Source organism: Schizosaccharomyces pombe (genome assembly GCF_000002945.2).
Source record: "Schizosaccharomyces pombe strain 972h- genome assembly, chromosome: II".
NCBI classification, from domain to species: domain Eukaryota; kingdom Fungi; phylum Ascomycota; class Schizosaccharomycetes; order Schizosaccharomycetales; family Schizosaccharomycetaceae; genus Schizosaccharomyces; species Schizosaccharomyces pombe.
In genome coordinates this window covers 2,798,927-2,813,232 of record NC_003423.3, presented here as the reverse complement: position 1 = coordinate 2,813,232, position 14,306 = coordinate 2,798,927, and the positions used below count along the sequence as shown (strand labels likewise).

Sequence of the window (14,306 nt, the reverse complement as noted above, 5' to 3'; positions counted from 1 at the left end):
TTCTTAGGTAGGAATAGTATAAGTACTTCGAAAACCAAACTTGAACTTCCAGCGTGTTAGTAGAGTATATACTAATTTATGGAAACCAATGGAAGTTTTTCAGGGTATGGCTTATTAAATTTTTTATTAAGTTGACTAAAGTTTTTATTTAGAGCACGATTGGTTGATGGCAAATGGATAATTCCAGAGAGCAGGCGAAAAGATGGTAGCGTGAGGCGTGAAAGAGCTGTTAAACCAGGATATACTGCACCTGAAGATATCAAAAGATATAGACCAGGAAGAGGAAACTTCGCTTCCTTAGAGAAGCAAATGAAGAAACTGCAATTGAGTAACGATGCTTCAACTTCTAAATCGATCGATAGGCCTCCAATTTCAGAATTAGAAAAAGAAAAATTAGAAAGACCACTTTCTAACAAGAAAAAGGAGAAGAATGATCATAAAGCGGAGAGTTTAAAGCATGATTATGATAGTGTTGGCGAAAAGCGTATCTCGAAGGATTCTGTTAAACATCTGGATAAAACTTATTCTTCAATAGATTCTAAAAAAGACTTTAAGTATAATTTCCCTAAAACTCAAGCTCCAGAATGGAGAAGAGGCGCGAAACCGCTTTCTAAAACAAGTGAACCTAGTGTCTACTCAGAAAAGATGAGCAAGAGAGAAAATAAGAAATCCATAAATACCGTTGATAAAAAAACTGGATACAAGGAAAAAGAGTAACTGTCCTCTAGTGAACCACAATGATTACAGATTTGACACCCGCTGAGAAGAAACCCAAAAAATAAGCAGGAGTGCTAATGAAAAGCAAAAAAATGGAGAGCAGCTATTTTATCGTCCTTAATTAACAATCATTGAAATAATTTCATCTATTTGCTTCTGTATTCATCAGTGATATGATTTTTGTTGCGAGAACAGCATACAAAGAAGAAAATGGGCAATGATGTTTCTGCTTTATCTTTTGCAATGTGTACTCTTTGGATAATATGTAATTATTAAGGGAAAAAATAATTGCATAATGCTTTGAAAGCAATCCTTTGTTGTATTGCTGGTTAGCAGTAAGAAATGGTAGCTTAACGTTATCAAACATAATTGTGGTTTTTTTGAATGTACTATTTCAACAAATTACTTAAATAGTGATGTGAATTCTTGGAAAGGAAATTTTGTCGCTACAGTTGATTTTAAATTAAAGAAAACTTAAATTCATTAGTACTTCTAGTCTCGTATTAACTATAGAGATTGTATAACTTATTAAAAAGCTTACATATTCGGAAATATGGATGAAATGATTGTTTACAACTGGCTATTGTTTGTTTACCTAGCTAACTATAGTACATATTCGAACTGTTACTTGGGTTACCCTGACGCTGCGTGCCACTTTGTTATTAAAAAGAATAACAAATACTAATTTCGCTTCGCCAAATAACAACGAGCTAAACATCATAAACTGACATGAACTGACATCTAACCAGCATCAGAACAAAGACGATTTCTGAACTACACTTTTCAACATGTTTGAGTCTATAATAGTTGACAGAGCAAAGACAACGTTTTTGGGAGAGCTCAAAAGCTACAATTTTTCGTATGCGAAATCAGTTGCTTTAACAGCGAAATGTTACTAACTTATTGTAGTATTTATGCACAGTGGCTTGGAATTCTCTCAATTTTTCGTATGTAAAGAATTTCAATCGCGTAATTTGGTTATTCTTTTTAATGTTTGTGATATTCTCTTCTTCTTGTATTGATTGCTTTGTACTTTCTGATAGCTGTGAAGAGAGTTTATGAGCATAAAGAGTTAAGGTGTAGCAAGTGAGTGTTCAAAAGTATTTTTGGTTTGATGAGAATGTATATGTCCCTCAATTTTTTTATTTTGCAGACAATCAAGTTTATTGAATCAGATTACTTCTCATTTCACTGCACACAAATTATGGTCCATTGACATTTAACATTAAAAGGCAGATCTGCTAACCTACTACCTTCAGTTTGCATTATCCTAGGTATTGTCAACCTTTTTCACGTTACCCTTGTCGTTCTTTTCTCAGCTTTGACTATCATTGAGGGCGTTCTATTAATTTTTATTGAGCTTCCTTTCCTTTCTCGTATTTGCCCTGTATCAGACAAATTCCAGGCTTTTACAAATGCTTTTGCTAGCAATTATTACCGTGGTGTAAGTTGTTATAGTTTCTTTTAAGAAAGGCACACAGGGGAAAAAGCATGCCTCTGGATATTTTTAATTCCTTTGTTGCCTTCCTGCTGTCTTTTACATACAGTGTTTATTAACTCTTTTAGCTTGTCTATTTTATATTTTCCGTGGTAACCTTTCTCAGTTGCATCTTTATGGCTACTAGTCTTATTGCCACCGGCATTGTGCTCGCTCTTACTGGTTTATGTTACACCTTTGCCGGTATTAAAGGTCAGGCTTTTACTTCAAGTTCCACGCTTGGTGGAACAGGTATCACGACCGAAACACCTCCCAGCACTATGGTTTAGAATATGCAAAATTGATCTTTATTGATCTTTTTCCTTGTTCATTTGTTTATAGGACAAGCATGAAACTATGCCTTTTCCTTGTTGTATGTTCTTCCAGTTCCCGGTGTTGAAAAAGTTATCACGCGTATGAACTGAACTATCTTTCTAGAAACACCACCAAGTTTCAATTAGGAATGCATAAAAATATCGTTAGACAAAGAAGAACATTTCTCTTATTATACATATTAATTATATAGATAGTATAGTATATTCAAATAGTATAAACTTTCATTCAATACTAAAAATTAAATAAAGACTTGCAAGCAACTACTGAATAGCTCGGCGTAGTTAACAATATATTCAAAACTTATTTTCAAAAAATACAAAATCAGCTGGCTCCTTTCATAATTTTTGCCCATCGGTACACGAGTTTTGGGTACTGTTATGTAATTTGACACAAACGTCAAGTCATTAAAAAATAAACCAACCTTTTCACCCATATCCAAATAAAAGGTAGAATTAATTTCTTTTTTGCATTATTTTAAAATTTTTTTACAATTTAAAATTGAGAAAATGATCATAGATCGTTGACATTGAATGATCCATTAATCGTACAATATTAGGTTCGTCCATCGACTGAAACATTCAGTTCATCATCCAAAGAAAACTTTCGTCATACTAATCTCTTCTTACTCTTCAACTTGATATGTATTTTCCTCAAGGCGTCGTTCTAACTCTGCTTTCACCTGTTCTAGTCGACTTTCATTTACTAACAATCGTTCTTCATCGATCTCTTCGATAACGATACCAGGAGACTGTTCGTCCATGTTCAAAATCAATTGCTTAACGGTTGGGTCACATTCAACCAAGAGTAAGCCTTTTTGTGCGCGTGGCATTGCCTCAAATTTGGTGTCTGCCAGCAGAATCATGGCATGCTACAAGCTCCTTAAGCCACAGGTATCAAGTTACCCATGATCGTTGGATGCCGAATGTAAGAGCAAACAAGAATAAATATCATGCAAGTTTGTTGTGTTAAAGATGGTAATGAATTTGATTATTATGATTATATGCAAAAACAAATTATTTATATGAATAAAACAAGTTGAGGTATTTGAGATCAGCAAAAATTGAAAAAATGATATGACCATTTCGGAAACCTTTTGCTACCATTGCTCATTCCATCCAGCCTCATACTTTTGTCTTAACGGACATATGTATTTTTAGATTGACAATAAACATTTTCGTTTTTGTTGATTAACATGTAATCATGTGATGCGCTAGTAGCGTACACAACTAACATAGCGATGAATTGTTTGTACTTTACAGTGGGTAAAAATTTTTAAATTACAAAACCGACTTCGGTTTGAATAAAGTCTAAAGTGTGCATTGGGAGATCAACTAGTTCTCGGGATGCAGACGGAAAAACAGTAAAACAAGCTCTTCGCGGTACAAGTGAAAAAGATCAAAACGGGCGTTCATGCTTAAGTGCATCTTCATATTAAACTTAAGCTAGCGAAATGGGGGACAGTGGATGCCTCCTACCTAAATCCATCAGTAAAGTAACACCGTCCCCACAAATGCGACTCACCACCAAAGCAATAATATATAGTATAAATAAGACTTTGACATAATATCCTACAAGGAAACTGACAAAAAAAAATTCACTTAAGTTGACCAAATGAAAAAGAGATTACACAAGACTACAAAAGAAGATCATTTACAAAAGGAGACAGGCAAACTATACGTATCACAAACCAAAACGAAAAAAAGTATTTATCAAAATCATAAAATTTATTTATAAGTATTTATAAGTTCAAAAACAAACGCTCAGCCATCTCATCACTGCAACAAAATTAAAAAAAATATATGCAACAATGAATGAGAAGGAGGGTATCAAAGAACAGAGGAAATTTGTAAAAAAGTCATCCATCTATTTATTCACATAGAGTGCGCGTCCACAAAAAAAATGCGAAAATCTAAAAAAGAAAACTCCCGCACTGCAAACGACAACGACTCCTTTGTCTAACATAAAGAAAAAACGGGGAAAACAACTCCAAAAGACTTTCCTGCATTGCCTTTAAGCACCCACCCGACGTTTCTTAGCATCGGGATGATTAGCTAGTTAGTTGTCCTTGGCGGCAGTGTAGGCAACCAAGTCAACGACACGGCGGGAGTAACCCCATTCGTTATCGTACCAAGAGACGAGCTTGACGAATTGAGGAGAAAGTTGGATACCGGCAGAGGCATCGAAGATGGAGGAGTGGTTGTCACCGCAGAAGTCAGTGGAGACAACAGCGTCCTCGGTGTAACCCAACACACCCTTCATGGGGCCCTCAGAGGCAGCCTTGATGGCGGCCTTGATGTCCTCGTAGTTGGTAGGCTTGGCCAACTTGACGGTCAAGTCAACAACGGAAACATCGGGGGTAGGGACACGGAAAGCCATACCGGTAAGCTTACCGTTAAGAGCGGGAATAACCTTACCGACGGCCTTGGCGGCACCAGTGGAGGAGGGGATGATGTTGGCGCTGGCGCCACGACCACCACGCCAGTCCTTCTTGGAGGGACCGTCAACGGTCTTTTGGGTGGCAGTGGTAGCGTGGACAGTGGTCATGAGACCCTCCTCGATACCGAAGGTGTCGTTGATGACCTTGGCAAGGGGAGCCAAACAGTTGGTGGTGCAAGAAGCGTTGGAGATAACCTTCTCAGAGGGGTTGAACTTCTCCTCGTTGACACCGACAACGTACATGGGGGCGTCCTTGGAAGGAGCAGAGATGATGACACGCTTGGCACCACCCTTCAAGTGAGCAGAGGCAGTCTCTTGAGTGGTGAAGACACCGGTGGACTCGATAACGTAGTCAGCACCAGAGGTAGACCACTTGATGTCGGCGGGGTCACGCTCGTTGTGGACATCGATGGCATTGCCATCAATGACGAGCTTACCATCCTTGATCTCGACGGAGCCATCGAAGCGACCGTGGGTAGAGTCGTACTTGAACATGTAGGCCATGTATTCAAGATCGATAAAAGGATCGTTGATAGCAACGACTTGGATGGTCTTAGCGACCAAAGCGTTACGGAGGACAATACGTCCAATACGACCGAAACCGTTAATACCAACCTTAGGAATTGCCATTTTGAATCAAGTGTAAATCAATACTATGGATGAATGATCTATACAGAAGCGATGCTAGGCACCGCCTGCCTCTATTTATACCTTTCCATCCCACACAGCAGCCATCAGCCGTGGTGTGAATGGGGTAAGGGTTTCCCCCGACTATCTTTACCACAATTGCCTCGCACTCGATTCGGAACAACTAAGGAGCAAGGTGATTGGAGAAGGTGCGCGATCGTGATGTGGTGCCAACTTTCCTTGACTTTCTTTGCAAGTTGTTCCGAGATGGTCGTTGCTTCGTTGGTAATCTGCCTCGTTCCCGCTCCTGACTTTGATTGCACATTCCATGACGTCAGCCTTGTGAGGAAAGTTTTTCCGACGCCTACCTCAGCGTGATGCAAGCCTTGTCACCTGAAGTCAGGGGGAAGGAGGAATTGCTAGCACATTCCAAAGTCAAAAGGTTGACAAGGCGGTTGTCCATTGGCTACGGAAAAATCACAAGACAGGGTCCTTTCGTAGCGAGGCCAAATGCACCCTGAGTCATTTATCGCCTCTGGCCTCTTTTAATCAAGCGCCGAGCGCATTGTTACCTGCAGGAAGCCGGGTGAAAGCGGTCGAAGAGTTTCGAGAGGACGATTGCGATGGTAGGTGAGGAGGTGATGATGGCGCTTCGGTAGTAGTGGTAGAGCGGTGCGTCGTTGCTATCATGCGTACATTCAAGCAGCATCAGCAGCAGCAGTTGAGGATGACAGCGGCTGCTACTGATGCTTGAGCTACAGTCGTCAAACAGATGCAGACTGTGGGTGTGGGTGGAAAGTGGGTAGAGAGAGAAGAGATGAGTGATTGTTGGTGCGATGTCCTGAGCTTCAACGTTTGTGCATAAAAGGAATGGACGCACAGTTTGTTTATTTAGTGTGCATGCGTGCGTGTATATTTTGTTATTTGCATTTTTGTATGTATGTGTAATCGTATTTGTATGGGAGTTTACAAAAATTCAGGAATTTTGATTTTCCATACTTTACAGCGTCCAAACCTTCTCACATCTGCCAAAACATCCTTACTAATTGAATTCTCCCGTCATCTCATCAACATTCATCATCATTTCACGCTACGCCAACAGTGTGGCATATACATGCAATGCAATCCACAGGCAATTTCAACGCTAGCATTGACTTGCTCAAACATGGCATGTCGACGTACAGTGCACCACTCGTACTAATACACTGCATTGCTCCACGTAAGCTCCATGATGTGAATTGAGGAATTTACTCCACCATAGTTCTTGTCTTTTAGCGAAAAGAGACATTCGTTACGAATCTCATATTCTCCTTGTGCGTAATTTTTTGACTTGCCATTTCATTCCCAAAACCAACGAACGAGCAGGGACTCAAATGAGCATCGATTCAAACTGAGTATCGACTCGTAATAAACATTGACTCAACTCACAATCTACTTGCATTTCCAACTTTTTTTTTTCAACTTTTTTGTTTCCAACTTTCTTCTAACCTTGTACATTCCCATTTTCCATTTTCCATTATTAACACTCGGTGTTTTGCCCATTCTCTTTTTTTCCTCTTTTTTCTCTCTCGCTCCCACTCTGTTTCCTCTCTTTTCTCTACCTTCTTAACAAGGTGGCTGTTGTCAAACACTTCGTTTACATCGTCGGCATTTCGTCGTCGCTTCTATTTTTTTCTAGGCATAATGGTGCATCATAAGCAAAATTGTATCAATAACATAGTGTACGATTGTCACGTAATCGGCAAAGCGCTTCTTGGCCTTGCCTCGAAAATCCGCTCTTCTTCGTTTTGATAGGAAAGCAAAACATACACATACATATACATATACACAATACAAATAAAATATGCATTATAATGAAACAGTTTCAGGATACATCACTTGCTCCAGTCTCCAAACGTACTTGGCAATATCGCTTTACTTACAACACTCCCATTCCACCACCACCCATCTACTCTTTTACTTATTTAACCTGTATAATAGAATATCTATAATAGTATAAAGTGTAATAACCCGCTTTCCTTCCATGTCTGCTGTTTGCCTTTTTTTTTCTTCCCGCACTTTCATAACTATATACGTTCTTTTTCATCTTCTTTTTTGTAACGTTTCTTCTTTTTTCTCCTCCTTTCCATACACTTGGTTCGCAAGTACTTTTTGTTTGCGTAGATGTATTGAGTAAACTAGTCTCTACTCGCACTTTTAGTGTATACGCATCTACCCGACTTATGCGCCTTCATTTCGCCTCAGATGGTTTATTTCTTTTATTTTTTCTTATTATATTTTTCTTTTCTTTTCTTTCGATTTTTTTCTTCTCTACATACTCACTAACGCATCCTCACACTTACCTACTACTACCTACATACCCATTACCCATTGCTTTTACATCTTTAAAACCACGGTCTTTGAACACCATTCAAATTAACGTTTTAGCTTTTCTAACTCTAGCATGTTTCTTTTCCCTTAGTTTTTCCGTTTCTCGATCAATTCCTTTCTACTCTTACTCAATTTCATATCTCGATTCCGCACCGAGTAACACGTTTTTCATCAATTCCCGCTGATCCATCTTTCCACTTCAGCGAATTGTTGCAATTGCTTGCAAACAAGCATAAAAAAGTTTAAACTCTTTTTTCTAAAATGACTAGACTTTTGCCTAAAGGGCTGGTAACGCATTTTCCTCATTACTTTCCATACCCATCGTAAGACGACTCTCCAAATTCTTGACTAGCAATTGCTGGAATGTTACTTGACCGCTCCGCTGTAGTGTGTCTCTTTCCTTTTGTATGCCGCACACTCTATTGAAAATGGGTATTTGGATTGAAATTCATTCGAATGGTATAGGAATATGCATTTGTAAAAATAATTTGTATCTTAATTTTTATCGCGCGCATTCAACATTTATTTATTAATACTTTACGTTAGGACAAACGGTACTGAGCATTCCTCTTCTCATACATCATTCGGTATGCCCAACTCCATATTAAGTATCTTTTTCAACTCCTCAGATTCCTTTTCATGTAGCATAGTCATTAAGAAAATATTTATAAATGTTTTCCTTTTAAAATCTATATTCAAGTTCTCACTTGTTTTAGAAATAAACTTTTTCCGTTTAATTCCCAACCGTTCTACAAGCTAATGTTTACTTTATGATCATTTTTCCATTATGCAAACCCAATAATAAATCCCTCTATCCTACTGTCTGTCTCTCTCTCTATGCATATTTGAGTTTTAAACAATCGAGTTGGTTCATGGTAAAAATGCTTTTATTCATTTCTCCTAGTAATACAAAGTATTATTAAAAAAAAAGAAGAGAAGAAAAACCCTCAAGGGGTTTAGTAAAAAAAAATGTAATTCGTTATTGCTCATGATTTTCATGAATTCAGTGCAAATAATTCGTTAAAACGCTAGTAGTTTTTTAATTCAGCTAATAAACCTCATAAATTCAATGATAAAATATACTATCTTTAAGTAATGACAGTTGGCTCCTTACGACCAGTCAATTCCTCCAGAGCCAAGATTTCAAGAGCTGCATGAACCACTGGCTTCAATGCAACTTGAGCATCAAGATCAAACTTGCTCGAATCTGATTCGTGCTTCTCCATGTAGAGTCGTAACGTGGCTCCGCTGGATCCAGTACCGGACAAACGTGTCACAATTCTACTACCATTCTCAAATTTGATGTATAATCCTTGATGCTTGCTTTCGCTACCATCAATGGGATCATGATACTCAAAATCACCGGCTTCAGAAACGACAAAACCAGGCAAAACTGCCTCTCCAACCTTGCTCTTATCATCGGCAATGGCACGCATTCTATCCATCACCTTACCGGCAGCTTCATTTTCCAACTCTTCATAATCATAACGACTGTAGAATGTACGGCCATAAATATTGTAAAAATCTTTCTTAACATCGATCAACGTCTTGATCTTGGGGTTTTGCGCGTTCAATCCAGCAAGAATGTTCAACCAACACAAGATTCCCCAAACGCCATCCTTCTCTCGAATGTGATCACTACCGGTTCCAAAAGACTCTTCACCGCAGATGGATAAACGCTTAGCATCAAACAAGTTGCAGAAGAACTTCCAACCAGTAGGAACCTCATACACATTCTTTCCCTTATACTTGCCAACTCTGTCAATGGCGCCAGATGTGGGCATTGAACGAGCAAACCCATGAACACCTCCATCACGGAAGTATGGAATTAATTCGGCATGATGGGCAATGATGGCTACACTGTCACTAGGTGTGACGAATGCATTGGCACCATAAATCATGTTACGATCACCATCACCATCAGATGCTGCTCCCATTACAATGTTATCCCGATCAACACGAGCCACCAAACTCTTGGCGTAAGTGAGGTTAGGGTCAGGATGACCACCACCAAAGTCGGGAAGAGGTTTGCAATTCTGACAAACTGATGAAGGCATACCGAGTTCCTTACAGAAAAGAGCCTCACCGTAGGGACCAGTGATACCATGTAAAGCATCAAAGACAAATGTAAAATCGGGGTTTTTGGATAGGAAGCTGCGAATCAAATCAAAGTCAAAGATTTCTTTCATCAACTGAACATAATCCTTGACCGGGTCGATGACTTCAACCGTCAATGGGCCATATCTACGGACACCGGTCGTCGTTAAATCCAAGGGAGGAATCTTTACCATTTTGTATTCGGATATGGTTTTAGTAATGGAATAAATTTTCTCAGTAACAGATTCAGGTGCTGGTCCACCATTGCCAAGGTTATATTTAATACCGAAATCGTTCTTGGGACCACCGGCATTATGAGAAGCGGTCAAAATGATACCGCCGGTTAGCTTGTACTTCCTAATAATGTGACTAGCGGCGGGAGTAGACAGATATCCATTTGTACCAACAATGATCTTCTCAACACCATTGCCAGCAGCTATAGCAGCAATGACTTGGATGGCATGAAAGTTGAAATAACGTCCATCACCACCGACAACTAGATGGGCTCCTTTGGCAGATGGTTCAACTACATCCATCGTAGCTTGAACAAAGTTCTCAACGTAATTTGGTTGCTCAAAGACAGTAACCTTCTTGCGAAGACCTGATGTACCAGGGCGTTGGCCCTCATATGGTTTCGTTGGGATTGTTTCGATCATGTTGTGTTCCTATGAGTAAACAGCCTCGACTTATGCAAACTCTAGACTTTCAATAAAAGATAGATGATATTATTAATCGTTTCTTGTTTTGCTTCGTAAAAAGCTAAGGAGTGTTCGGATATGCCACAAAATGATTCACTAACTTTTGTGTTATTTTATATGCTCAGTATGGTAGAGGGGAGAAACACGGGTACCATGTAAATATAAGAGTTACGAATTTTTAACGAACTTCACTGTGATGTAAGTGGCTTCCTTGTTGTCATTTTGCAGTGCAAATGTAAATAAAAGTGACATTATGTAAACAAATCATCTTACCGCTCAGGTAACATAAATAAATACATTATTCATCATGCTTCATGGTGTGAAGAAAAAATGTTAGTCAAGTAGAGTCGGTTAGGCCTAATTATTACTTCAATGAACGAAACGATATTACACTATAATTTTACCCAAAGACTCCTTTCATACGCTTAGAACCAGTTTTGTTATCCATTTGTAGGATTTCAGTACCAGCTAGTAAACTTCACTATATCACCAAACCACAAATTAACTCAATGTAACAGCAATACCGTAATGTGTATAACTGTCTAAGAAGCCTAGAATAGTATTGTATATGCGGTATAAAAATACCTTTTTATTACTGGGATAAAACAATTGAATATAAAACTAGTTATTGAGAATAACAGACTATAGTTTCCAAACCAGCAAAAAATTTAGAAATCGAATAGCATTATTAACTAATCGATAAATACAACATTTCAGAATATATTCACTCTCTGAACAAAGAAAAGAAAATTGTGAAAGCCATGTAATATTAGTATAAGTCTTAAAGTAAAAGCTCAGTGGATGAAATTAGGAAATAAGTTAAACGTATAATATTTCAAAGCATGCCGTAAAAGGTTGCTAAAAAAAGTTGCAATGGCTCAGGGCAGACACGGGAGGACGATAAAAAATTAAGTTGCCAAATGGAATATGAATAGGCACAAATGGAAAGATGGGGAAATGTAATTATAGATACTCAATTAAGAAAATCGTGGTGATATTGTGGTGATATTACCATGAATGACTAACGACCAGCGTTTGTCAAAATGCATTTTCATCAAGAATAGAGAATAGGAGGTTCTGATCTACTACCAAAAGTTCAAACGAACGATTATCATGAATAAGGCAGAAGAGTATTTCGTGATTGGGCATTTATATAAACGGTATCAAACACAATTACAAAATGCGAAAAAAAGTTATCGTAATAAATTGTGCCTGTTTTCATCTTTTGTATTAGATCGTGATTTTTGTGGTGATGAATACGCAGGTAAACGCATTTGCGGTGGGGGAGCAACAAAGGAACCTGACGAGGAAGATGGAACCCTTGATTTTAACGAGAACATTTTATTCCCAATAGAATTCAGGTTTGGAGGGAGAATGCCAATTTGAGAATAGTCATTAAGGTCTACAGAGGATGTTGGGTTATCTGAACTAGAAGAAGGCGCCGAGTCAGCAAACAAGAGTTTGGGCTTAAAAGTAGATAAATCAGTTCCAGGCCTGAAGGATTTCTTGATTCTTTTCCCCCGAAAAACATAGTACAAACCATCAGAAGGAGGAGGAGTAGGCTTTCTCTTCTTTCTTGACAAAAGCTGGTTATCAGATGAACTGAGAAAAGGATTGTGTTCTCTGTCTTCTTCCATACATCTTTCTAAAGAATTACTCCGATCTTGTAGCATTAAATTTGGTAGTAATTGCTTTTTGGGAGTTTTAGCAGGTGTAGGTGGAAATGTGCTAACTTGAGGTGCTGGTAAATCGCTTTCAGGGATTTCATCTATCATAATAGAAGAATTACCTTCTAACGAAGCATCGATGACTCCTTTAAAACTCCCAGGAGACTCTGGGGTAGATGGAGTACACAACCCTCGCATAGGTGGTGTTGAAGGTTCCATAGCGAACTGACAATCCAAAAACCAGGTAAATGCAAGAAGAAATCCTTTATGTATCGAGCGGATTATCAGAAGAGCGTGTATTCAAGCTTTCCGATATGATTTAAAAAATGTATTTTTCAATGGTTTTTGGGTGTAGGAAAATTCAGCACCAGAAATGTTCACAAGTTACCTGTAGCAAACGAAAAGGTAACAATTTAATACCCACCAAGCTAGCGACTGCGCTTTGATAATTATACAATTTAAACAATATTTGTAAAATTGTTTGAAATAATATAGAAACAATTGAAATGGCTTCAATATATCAAAAGGAAGGAACAAAATGGGATTGTAGCTTGTAAGAAAGGTATTGAAATTTTCGGAGTAAACAAAAAAAAGGAATCTTTTAGAAAACGGGAATGGGAAAATGTCTATTTTAAAAAGCAAAATTTCACTTCATACCAAGAAGTAAGTGCAGCTAAAATATCAAAGAATCAACCAATCAAAAAAAGATATGTGCCAACTTTAAAATTGTAAATAGAATAATTAACAAGGAAAAATATTCTTTCTAATGTTAGAATTTAAAAACTAGTTGGTTGTTTGCTTAGACGAATTCAACTTTTTCACATAGAAATTGAATGCTCGATTTCTTATAAAGATGCTACCGTTCCTTGTAAAGAGTATAATTCAAAATTAAATTTTAAAAATAAAAAACTGATAAAAAAGCGGATTCTCTTTGACCAAATTCGTACAATTTAGTAATATATTACTGCAGCACTCAAGTAAACACACACGAATCAAGACTAAACAAGATCAATTGATTGTATATTATATATAATCCAAAACAAAAAAATTCAGTTTGCAACAACCGCTGTCAAGGAACCCAAAGCTTATGTATGTAGTAGTAGAACTGTATGTTTGACGTTCTGGTTAACTGGTTATTTGCTCATTTCGTGGTAACCATTACTATTAGATGGCTGTAACGCAGTACGCTAAATTAATTACTTTGATCAAGTACAATTTTTGCATAAATGTGTAGTTAGATTTTAAATGAGAATCGATTTTCTGTTCTCTTTAGCAAAAATCTAAAAAATTTACTAACAATTTTAAGCATCATAGAAATATTCCAGTTCGAAAATAAAAATATATGACTGCAAAACCGTAAATAAAAGTAAACTACATTTGAAGTTCTAATAAAGAAGAAACTTCGCGAGTATGGTAAATGAAATAAGTCTCTTATTGTTATTTAAAAGCAAGTACTATCAAAACTAATTCAAGGGATATTTCGTTAAGATTGTTCCTTATTAGCAAATTGATGGTATAAGCAATATTTATTACCTTAGCTCAAATGCAGGAAAAATGGATTTATGAAGAATCGACTATCTTTCAAACACCATTTTCAAATCGAAATGGGAACAGCAATATGCAAAGTAAATACACGGTTGCTACATCGCTAAGTATTTCCAAAATATATCACAATTGTTAAAAATTAAATCGTGACAATGTTTATTTATGTGTTTAAGGAATACGCTACTAACATAATTTATCAAAAAATATTATAAACATATTGGTCAATAATTAAAATATTCATAAATGAATGTTCATGTTATGACTTATTTTACGCTTCATTACCTATTGTTTACAATAAATAGTATCAATGCATTTGCCAAATGAAACAATTAAAAT

At 37.3% G+C, this 14,306-nt stretch overlaps 6 protein-coding genes and 10 long non-coding RNA genes across 16 annotated transcripts; 7 read left to right on the top strand and 9 right to left on the bottom strand.

Moving 5' to 3' along the window:
* The first annotated feature begins 29 nt into the window (after positions 1-29).
* On the top strand, positions 30-1,435 carry mni1. The gene is made up of 2 exons (NM_001022076.3): positions 30-104; positions 153-1,435. The coding sequence occupies exons 1-2, from the start codon at positions 79-81 to the stop codon at positions 715-717; spliced, it is 591 nt and encodes a 196-aa protein (NP_596157.1). The 5' UTR covers positions 30-78; the 3' UTR covers positions 718-1,435.
* SPOM_SPNCRNA.5827 lies at positions 713-950 on the bottom strand. Its single transcript, NR_195178.1, has one exon. It is a non-coding gene; the product is annotated as a non-coding RNA (long non-coding RNA).
* On the bottom strand, positions 1,321-2,675 carry SPOM_SPNCRNA.5826. Its single transcript, NR_195177.1, has one exon. It is a non-coding gene; the product is annotated as a non-coding RNA (long non-coding RNA).
* On the top strand, positions 1,461-2,788 carry SPOM_SPBC32F12.12C (golgi membrane protein involved in vesicle-mediated transport). The gene is made up of 4 exons (NM_001022075.3): positions 1,461-1,576; positions 1,627-1,664; positions 1,977-2,161; positions 2,284-2,788. Exons 1-4 carry the CDS (start codon positions 1,506-1,508, stop codon positions 2,482-2,484), a joined length of 495 nt encoding a protein of 164 aa, NP_596156.1. The 5' UTR covers positions 1,461-1,505; the 3' UTR covers positions 2,485-2,788.
* tfb5 (transcription factor TFIIH complex subunit Tfb5) lies at positions 2,694-3,359 on the bottom strand (the record flags this gene model as incomplete). The annotated part of the gene is made up of 1 exon (NM_001022074.3): positions 2,694-3,359. The coding sequence occupies one exon, from the start codon at positions 3,357-3,359 to the stop codon at positions 3,153-3,155; it is 207 nt and encodes a 68-aa protein (NP_596155.1). The 3' UTR covers positions 2,694-3,152.
* On the top strand, positions 2,865-3,724 carry SPOM_SPNCRNA.1552. Its single transcript, NR_150442.1, has one exon. It is a non-coding gene; the product is annotated as a non-coding RNA (long non-coding RNA).
* Positions 3,360-4,150, bottom strand: SPOM_SPNCRNA.1551. Its single transcript, NR_150441.1, has one exon. It is a non-coding gene; the product is annotated as a non-coding RNA, possible alternative UTR (long non-coding RNA).
* SPOM_SPNCRNA.5825 lies at positions 3,852-4,064 on the top strand. The gene has a single exon (NR_195176.1). It is a non-coding gene; the product is annotated as a non-coding RNA (long non-coding RNA).
* Positions 4,151-4,181: 31 nt separating the features above from the next.
* On the bottom strand, positions 4,182-5,638 carry tdh1 (glyceraldehyde-3-phosphate dehydrogenase Tdh1). Its single transcript, NM_001022073.3, has one exon. The coding sequence runs from the start codon at positions 5,594-5,596 to the stop codon at positions 4,586-4,588; it is 1,011 nt and encodes a 336-aa protein (NP_596154.1). The 5' UTR covers positions 5,597-5,638; the 3' UTR covers positions 4,182-4,585.
* A 1-nt stretch (position 5,639) lies between these two features.
* Positions 5,640-7,249, bottom strand: SPOM_SPNCRNA.1550. The gene has a single exon (NR_150440.1). It is a non-coding gene; the product is annotated as a non-coding RNA, possible alternative UTR (long non-coding RNA).
* Positions 7,250-7,345: 96 nt separating this feature from the next.
* SPOM_SPNCRNA.5824 lies at positions 7,346-8,476 on the bottom strand. Its single transcript, NR_195175.1, has one exon. It is a non-coding gene; the product is annotated as a non-coding RNA (long non-coding RNA).
* Positions 8,477-8,652: 176 nt separating this feature from the next.
* On the top strand, positions 8,653-8,896 carry prl39. Its single transcript, NR_150786.1, has one exon. It is a non-coding gene; the product is annotated as a non-coding RNA, poly(A)-bearing (long non-coding RNA).
* On the bottom strand, positions 8,746-10,877 carry pgm1 (phosphoglucomutase). The gene has a single exon (NM_001022072.3). The coding sequence runs from the start codon at positions 10,714-10,716 to the stop codon at positions 9,052-9,054; it is 1,665 nt and encodes a 554-aa protein (NP_596153.1). The 5' UTR covers positions 10,717-10,877; the 3' UTR covers positions 8,746-9,051.
* SPOM_SPNCRNA.5823 lies at positions 9,585-10,720 on the top strand. The gene has a single exon (NR_195174.1). It is a non-coding gene; the product is annotated as a non-coding RNA (long non-coding RNA).
* Positions 10,878-11,315: 438 nt separating the features above from the next.
* Positions 11,316-13,556, bottom strand: rum1 (CDK inhibitor Rum1). The gene has a single exon (NM_001022071.3). The coding sequence runs from the start codon at positions 12,642-12,644 to the stop codon at positions 11,952-11,954; it is 693 nt and encodes a 230-aa protein (NP_596152.1). The 5' UTR covers positions 12,645-13,556; the 3' UTR covers positions 11,316-11,951.
* A 382-nt stretch (positions 13,557-13,938) lies between these two features.
* On the top strand, positions 13,939-14,157 carry SPOM_SPNCRNA.5822. Its single transcript, NR_195173.1, has one exon. It is a non-coding gene; the product is annotated as a non-coding RNA (long non-coding RNA).
* Positions 14,158-14,306: the final 149 nt, after the last annotated feature.

Coding starts and splice junctions, on each gene's coding strand:
- tdh1 (NM_001022073.3), bottom strand. CDS start 5,596: ATGGCAATTCCTAAGGTTGGTATTAACGGTTTCGGTCGTATTGGACGT.
- mni1 (NM_001022076.3), top strand. CDS start 79: ATGGAAACCAATGGAAGTTTTTCAGG. Junction 105..152: donor ACCAATGGAAGTTTTTCAGG/GTATGGCTTATT, acceptor GTTTTTATTTAG/AGCACGATTGGTTGATGGCA.
- SPOM_SPBC32F12.12C (NM_001022075.3), top strand. CDS start 1,506: ATGTTTGAGTCTATAATAGTTGACAGAGCAAAGACAACGTTTTTGGGA. Junction 1,665..1,976: donor TGGAATTCTCTCAATTTTTC/GTATGTAAAGAA, acceptor TACTACCTTCAG/TTTGCATTATCCTAGGTATT. Junction 2,162..2,283: donor CTAGCAATTATTACCGTGGT/GTAAGTTGTTAT, acceptor TAACTCTTTTAG/CTTGTCTATTTTATATTTTC.
- pgm1 (NM_001022072.3), bottom strand. CDS start 10,716: ATGATCGAAACAATCCCAACGAAACCATATGAGGGCCAACGCCCTGGT.
- rum1 (NM_001022071.3), bottom strand. CDS start 12,644: ATGGAACCTTCAACACCACCTATGCGAGGGTTGTGTACTCCATCTACC.